Source organism: Mya arenaria, chromosome 7 (assembly GCF_026914265.1).
Source record: "Mya arenaria isolate MELC-2E11 chromosome 7, ASM2691426v1".
NCBI classification, from domain to species: Eukaryota; Metazoa; Mollusca; class Bivalvia; order Myida; family Myidae; genus Mya; species Mya arenaria.
The window spans coordinates 41,382,084-41,389,989 of record NC_069128.1 but is presented as its reverse complement, the minus strand read 5'-3'; the positions used below and the strand labels follow the sequence as shown (position 1 = coordinate 41,389,989).

General features: G+C 36.8%; 1 protein-coding gene and 1 long non-coding RNA gene across 2 annotated transcripts; one reads left to right on the top strand and one right to left on the bottom strand.

Annotated features, from left to right (window-relative positions):
• The first annotated feature begins 1,217 nt into the window (after positions 1–1,217).
• On the top strand, positions 1,218–2,462 carry LOC128240215 (uncharacterized). Its single transcript, XR_008262095.1, has 3 exons — positions 1,218–1,257; positions 1,598–1,761; positions 2,234–2,462. It is a non-coding gene; the product is annotated as an uncharacterized LOC128240215 (long non-coding RNA).
• Positions 2,463–4,928: 2,466 nt separating this feature from the next.
• On the bottom strand, positions 4,929–7,122 carry LOC128239896 (uncharacterized). The gene is made up of 3 exons (XM_052956340.1): positions 6,802–7,122; positions 6,372–6,568; positions 4,929–6,153 (listed from the first exon to the last, which is right to left on the bottom strand). The coding sequence occupies exons 1-3, from the start codon at positions 7,114–7,116 to the stop codon at positions 5,100–5,102; spliced, it is 1,566 nt and encodes a 521-aa protein (XP_052812300.1). The 5' UTR covers positions 7,117–7,122; the 3' UTR covers positions 4,929–5,099.
• Between the last annotated feature and the right edge of the window lie 784 nt (positions 7,123–7,906).

Sequence of the window (7,906 nt, the reverse complement as noted above, 5' to 3'; positions counted from 1 at the left end):
TTATTGGAATGAATATTTTGATGTGGAAATGCATAATTAATTTATTTTTAATACCTGTGACACAGTGTTGCACGCTTGTCAACATAAATGTTGAAGTTCCAGCATCAGCGTTGAAAGAGTAGGCAGCCATCAACACTTTCCATGGATTTGAATCTTTCATTCCAGTCATTCTGTACTGTTTTACGTCGAGACGACCATCCACAATTATGCTTTCACAAGGAAAATACTCAGATATGAAAGCTTCTCATATCGCATAATGAGTCAATTTAAACTGTTACTGTCATTCACAATTAAAACGCCCATCGACCCTTGGGCTAGTTGTTCTCTGGATCAGCATTCCATTCTCACATCACTTCACACACAGTGTTCAGGCATGATTTAGTCCTGGAAAATGTTAACATCACCTGAAACTTAGTCAGGATTGGCTGCCAAACATTTTTGATTTGTTTGTCGTTGATCATTTTGATTTTCAAACCGAATCATTAATAGTGTCCGAGTATTCATCTTCAGGCCACGCATTAGCCGATGAATCATTGTCTGTCATTAAATGGAATTGTTTTCATCTGTCTTTACCTTATGAAAGGCGATAATATCACTAATAATTCGATACTTATGCGATTTTTGTACGATATCAGGAAGTAAACACCGCCATTAAACCCGCTAACGTTATATTCTCGCTGAGAACGATATTGCTTGACGTCATCATAGCGGGAAGTTTAAATGCCGGAGTGGCTCTATCGGGGATCGGGGCCAATTGTCCTTTCCGATAACTTGGTTACTTCCCCTGATTTCTAAGGGAGGCTACTCCATTTCCTACTTCCGGGGAATACATTTTGCAAGATGGCCGACGTAGACAATGAGATCACTGGGGCGTGTATGAATAACAATGAGTTGACACCATTTAAGGTCGTCGATTTGAAAAGATACCTTGCGAACCGGAAATTGAATGTATCAGGTCTTAAATGCGAATTGATTGAGAGGATAAAAGGCGCATATAGACTTTCTATAACTGACAAACGCGTGCTGGAGGAGAGAGATCGGGAAGAAAGAGAGAGAAGAGCAACCGAACGCTTTATCCTCCCATGTGGCGAGGGTCTTCCACCGCCATCAACACTGAAGGCATGGAAGTCCACTATTGATCTGTTTCCTGCTGTAGAGGAAAAGGATATATACAACTACATTGTACTGAAAAGAGACTCGAAACGTCAATTGAAGGCGAGGACTTATTATGTGGACGGACATGTACAGAAAGTTGAGGTATGTCAAATAGTGAGTTTATAATAAGTCTGAGGCTGTTTTTTCTGCCATGTTTACTTCATCTAGTTATATAATTAGCTCAAGGGGACTATTTTGACTTGGACATAAAAATAATTTGGTGTGAAAAATGTACTCAACATTTTTATGTAGGCGGGGCTAGCCACAATTAAGGGGGGTGTGGTGGATGCAAGCACATGTATGTGTCGAACCACACTGACTATATACTTATCTTAATTTTAAAAAAAATAATGTATTTTGTACAATTTTCATATGTTCTATGATGTATGTTGTTTATTTATTGTCATTTAAATTAAAATATTATTTATAATTTATTCTTCAGGTCCATCTCATAAGCGAAGAGTGCAGCCACTGTTATGTTCAAGCTTCCGTGCTGCCATCATTTCCAACTGCAGACAAAAGAAAGTCACCAGAGTACCAACCCTGGATCCTTCTGTCGAAAGTGACTGGCTGCATACACTCCGCGTTCTGCAACTGTCCAGCTGGGTAAGTTGAATTAATTTGTGATAAATCAAAGTCTCTGATCTGCATTGATGAAAGGTGTCAAACCCACACACGCTAGGCTATTTTGTCAGTATTATCAAATACTTAAACTTGGGGCATTCTTCAAACTATTTCATATCTTCTTATCAAACTTGGTACACTTGTTACAAGAGACAAAAAAGCACATGTTATAACTGTCATAATTTTGGCTTTCATGGTTAGCTGAGTTTTGCTATTTTTTTCTGAATGAAAGAACAGGCGAGCTTATGTATTGATTCAATGAACTCCCTTCACCGTGTTGGTGTTTACTTATGGCACTGTTTGTGTTTTGTATGTTCATGGCCTACCAGGAAATACTAAGTGTAAAATACTGTGTATTCACCTCCATTTTCAAACTTTAATGTTTTGGAATATACATGTAAGTATAACAAGTAAAAAGGCACACATGTAAATGAATTTTTTTATTTTCATCTAGTGAAGGTGAATGCTGCAACCATATTGGTGCCCTGCTGTATGGACTTGAAGACCTGACGCGTAAAAAAAACCCTTGCTCCAACATCCAAACCCTGTGCCTGGAACAACTTCAGCATGCTGTCTGCACCACGGAAACGTAAGCTGTCGCCTAGGAAATCTGAAGATCTTATGTTCTCAAAGAAGAAACTGTACAACGTGTCAGTACGTAAAGTTTCTGTAAACAAAAACCATGAACTGAACTCTATCAATGGATGCACTGTTAACATTGACAGATTTAGGCAGAAACTGGTTGGTTCGAAGTTGAATGTAGGCTGGTTAAAAAACTTTGAAATTGAAACAACTGAAAATGAACCAGATCTCCCTGTGTTACATTCTGTGCCATTCAACTACCATGATAGTGTAAACTTGAGGGACAGTTCTAGTAAGACAGTGTTTTTGGATCATTTTGACTCTTTGAAGCAAAGCGCTGAAGAAATTCAATTAACTGAAATCTTAACAAGGGGCCAAAAAAGTGGGAAATGGCAAGAGGCCAGAAAAGAACGCCTAACAGCTTCAAACTTTGGCAGCATCTGTCGTAGGAAAGAATCAACTGAACCTGACGGACTCCTGCGGCAGATGTTGTATTCCAATTTCACAAGCAAGTACACAGAATATGGAATTAAACATGAGAAGGCTGCAAAGAGAATGTATGCGAAAGCAATGCAAACTGACCACAAAGGACTAGCAGTTAAAGACAGTGGTCTAGTTGTATGTGCCGACAGACCCTACCTTGGTGCCAGTCCAGATGGGCTTGTGTTCTGTTCACATTGTACAGAAAGTGTTGGTCTGGTTGAGATTAAGTGTCCTGCCTCTAAGAAATGGAGGATGCAAACGCCTGAGGAATGCTGTGAAGACAATGATTTTTTTTGTCAGTTAGAGAATGGCAAGGTGTTACTCAAGGAAACACACAAATATTACTACCAGGTCCAAGGGCAGATGGGAATCACCGGGAGGAAATGGTGTGATTTTGTAGTTTGGACATGTGTAGGTCTTTCTATACAGAGAATTGCATTTTGTGAATCATTTTGGCTGAAAATGTTGTGTCAACTTGACAGATTTTGCCTTGAATCATACATTCCTGAACTGTACGCACAACGTGTTAAAAGGGGAATGAGTCTGTTCAATTGATTTGTACATCGTCTAGTTATGTGTTGTTTATACATGTACATTTGAATGATCAATAATGGCAATTTATGTGAATATCTTGTTTGCTTTCAGTTATTTTCATAACTATATTCAAAATGAAACTCCAAAATGACTGTATTGTTACTATAATTTGAAACCATGAATAAAAAAGTTGTAAATCTAAATTTTGGGCAGTATTTTGAAAGTATGTGTACTTTTGTCAACATATTGTGATTATGCGATGCTGTAAATCTACTTTAATTATTTCCTTGTTTTATGTTTGACCTTTTCTACTTTTCCTTTCCATTTATCTAGTTTTCAGGGATGTATTTCTGAGCTTAATAAATGGACATATGTTTAACCTTTCAAGTGTGTTATTATTGCATTTTGTGTGCAGGATAGTGATAGCGTTTATATTGCCATTGTTTAAAGAAGTAGCTGAGTTTTACTCTAAAACAATTGAAGATGTTCAATTGAATATTGGTTTGCATGTAGCTACTGCACGGCCCATAACTCAAGACTGTCGAGTTGTTCTCCTTTTCTGACTTGCTAATTAAAAACAACAAATGAGTGTTACTTTCTTATGTTTGCAGGGTGCAAAACTTAAAGGGGCTATACACCGTGTGATGAAATATCGAAAAAAAAAAGAAACTTGTCAAAAACTGACATAAACTTGGTATCAATGTGTACAATGCATTGAAACTAACTAACTGAAGTACCACATACCGTAGTATACAATTAATTTATTTTCGCATTATTTTTTCCATATTTCTCCATTAATTTTTTTTTACTGGGTATGTATACCTAGTAGAATTCATTCTTATGCGTGATTTGCTAGTTGATGATATCATGGGATATAACCAAGTAAGGTATATTAGCTTAAGCATTCATATGGTTTCGGATAAGCCTTCGTAGCAAAGTGGATACAACACTGGACAGCTATTTTGGTGACACTAGTTCAATCCATAGCTCAATTTTCTTTTACATTTTGGTATTTCTTTACCATTATCATATCAGAAGAGTAAAACATTTTATTAAATAATTTGTCCTGAGATTTGTTACAGAAAAAAACTTTATTGGTGCCAATCTGGTGTACAGTCCCTTTAAACATTGGGACATATTTAGCATGGGGCTAGTTTTTTTAATCTAATGTATCTTAAAGTTAACATTTGTCGGGCATTTCAGTTTGATCTATGGCACTCTTGCCTATTCTTATTTCCACTTAGTTCAATTATGAAACTGATATGAAAATGGTTCATACTGAAAAATCCTTTAAGCAATTCAATACTAATGATTTGAAGTACGTGGTAGATCAATTACACATGGCAAATAAAAAAAACTCATTTCAGAGCCAAACTTAATAAGTGATCTTTGACTTTTATTCTTAGAAATGTTACAAATAATAAAACCACAAAATACAAAGCAGATGTTTCACAAACAAAAAATTATATCAATAAATTGATCAGTTAATGCATACATGTTTCAAATCAAATCTTGAAATCCATTCACATGAGCATATTTCCTTATCCATTTTTGTCAAACCTGAATCAAATGTGTAATCTCATATGTTATCATATAACTTGCTCGAAAAAATGATTTTAAAACAAAATTGTAATTTCATTGTTCTAGTTAGAAGTATACAAGTTTTTATCCCTAAATCTAATGCTTGATATATACAAACGCTTTCATTGACACATGAGTTATTATTGAACAAGTGGTGGCCATAGATTTGTCAAATATGTGCATATTTTGAACACTTTAGAAATTCTCCTTGACTGTGTTATAGGAATATTGCCATGCAATATTCGAAAGTTCTTGATTCTCTCCATTTGCCTTTCAACATGTATTCGTAAACTTGCAATATCTTTTGTAAGGAGAACCTCACGTTTAGAGAATTGTTTTCCTTTCTGTTTAAATGGTGGAATAATGAGATGAATGCCTCTTGGAGTAGTAAGGTCTGTAATAGTGAAACCCTTATCAACCATTATGGCGTCTCCTTCTTCAAGCAAGTCCAAGAGTCCACATTTTTCTGTGAGTTTCTTGTCACTGGTACAGCCCACCCAACAGTCAGAAACAAAAGTTACAACACCATTTGGGCTTATACCCACCAAAATCTTATGAGTCATGTGAGACTTGTAATCACTGTACATTAAACTTTTCAAAGAAAGAGAACTGGATGTTTCACTGTAAATTTCAGTGCAGTCGATAATAATTCTAGTGTTAGAATATTTCTCTTTAAATTGTTCAGGCATGTTATTTTTCACTACCTCACGAGATGGCCATTGAACAAGAAAGGATAATTGTACATGTAAATAGTTGATCCATCTTTCAACAATGTCACTACATTGTGAAGTGGATATGCAAAACCTAGTACCTAGATCTTCAAATAACAGACCTAGACGTAGGCGCATCAGCACCATGAAAAATTCATCCAGAACACTTAGAGTTCTTGGCCGTCCTCCATCTGAATCTTTATAGTTAAGTTTCCGCCTTGATGTCCGCACTTCAGCTTCATCCTTGATTTCATCAAACAAAGCTTCAAACACAACTCGATTAGGGATTCCGGTGTAAAAACTGACCAAATCGTCATTGTATTTTACGTCATCATATGTGAGCATAGGTAGCTGACATTGTACACCAAAGTCTCTAGTAGAATGTTCTGTTTGTGAACTGAAGTCTGCTGTTTTTCCCAGGAAACTTTCTTCAGTTTGTACTTCCATCACTGCACAGTTGTTCTCAGTCTGTGTGTCACAACATCTGAAACATATACAAATTGATCATGTACCCATTTACCACATCTTACATGTACAGTCTGGTAACCCTAACCAAATGTTTGTTTTTTTGGCCTTAAACATTTACAAACACTTAAATTTTCCTATTTTTGTTAAAGAATGAAGAAAAATGATCAGAAGTAATTAACTTATCAGATCGATTTCATAGCACAAGAAGCAATATATATATATATTGAACAATACCTAAAGGACTGATTCTGTGGCTGTAGTACTGGTCCCATGCAGTAATCATGCAGGTGGACAGAGGTATCAATGGCATGCCCGGAAGGGGATACAAATGACAGTTGTGGCTGTATACTATCATCATTTGACAGTTCTAGGTCTAAATCGTCATTGACCGTATCACCATCATCATCATCACCTACGTCTTCATCAAGGAGCTGAAATTGCAAATGAAACTGTATAAGATAAATGTTTTAGTACAAAATCTGCCAGGCTATATGGTACACATTTTTCCAGGCTGTATTTGAAAACAATTCTTTAATCATTTCTTAAATTACAAAATTTACAAATAAGTGCTGTGACATTGTTTTTAAGCACCGTTGATATAACATAATTCATTTTGAGGTGCATGTAAGGAAGAACTTAAACTAATATAAGAAATAAAAAATACCGTTGGCTGGAAGGTTTTGGTAGCACCAGTCTCAGTTGGAAACATAGATGGAAGTGTATGCTGGAATGAAGGTCCTCTGAAGCCAACAAAATGCTCACTACACAATCGTCTGTGTTCATTCCACTGGAACGATCTCATGACCGTTTTACATCGCTGCACCCACACACGTTTTAAACGTTTGTTCTGAGGAAAACGGTGCAATGACACTTTTCTCCCATCAATAACCTTTCCTCTGTAAATTCCTTTACAAATACAACAGTACTTAGGGGTTTTCCTGCCCGTTTTCTTTATTAGTTTTGAATCTTTACTTTCCATTTTCACTTGTTGCTGTTTACTTCCTGGTTTGTGTAGTCCCCGGAAGTAAATTTCCGCTTTTTGCGCATGCCCACTTGAAGAGTATTCAGGGAAAGATAATCGAGTTATCGGAAAGGACAAATTGTCCTTTCCGATAACTTGGTTACTTCCCCTGATTTCTAAGGGAGGCTACTCCATTTCCTACTTCCGGGGAATACATTTTGCAAGATGGCCGACGTAGACAATGAGATCACTGGGGCGTGTATGAATAACAATGAGTTGACACCATTTAAGGTCGTCGATTTGAAAAGATACCTTGCGAACCGGAAATTGAATGTATCAGGTCTTAAATGCGAATTGATTGAGAGGATAAAAGGCGCATATAGACTTTCTATAACTGACAAACGCGTGCTGGAGGAGAGAGATCGGGAAGAAAGAGAGAGAAGAGCAACCGAACGCTTTATCCTCCCATGTGGCGAGGGTCTTCCACCGCCATCAACACTGAAGGCATGGAAGTCCACTATTGATCTGTTTCCTGCTGTAGAGGAAAAGGATATATACAACTACATTGTACTGAAAAGAGACTCGAAACGTCAATTGAAGGCGAGGACTTATTATGTGGACGGACATGTACAGAAAGTTGAGGTATGTCAAATAGTGAGTTTATAATAAGTCTGAGGCTGTTTTTTCTGCCATGTTTACTTCATCTAGTTATATAATTAGCTCAAGGGGACTATTTTGACTTGGACATAAAAATAATTTGGTGTGAAAAATGTACTCAACATTTTTATGTAGGCGGGGCTAGCCACAA

What these genes read in the sequence shown, in the direction of transcription:
- LOC128239896 (XM_052956340.1), bottom strand. Translation starts at nt 7,116, where the DNA reads ATGGAAAGTAAAGATTCAAAACTAATAAAGAAAACGGGCAGGAAAACC. An exon ending in CCAAAACCTTCCAGCCAACG is followed by an intron (nt 6,569 to 6,801) that starts GTATTTTTTATT and finishes TTGCAATTTCAG; the next exon opens with CTCCTTGATGAAGACGTAGG. An exon ending in CCACAGAATCAGTCCTTTAG is followed by an intron (nt 6,154 to 6,371) that starts GTATTGTTCAAT and finishes TATATGTTTCAG; the next exon opens with ATGTTGTGACACACAGACTG.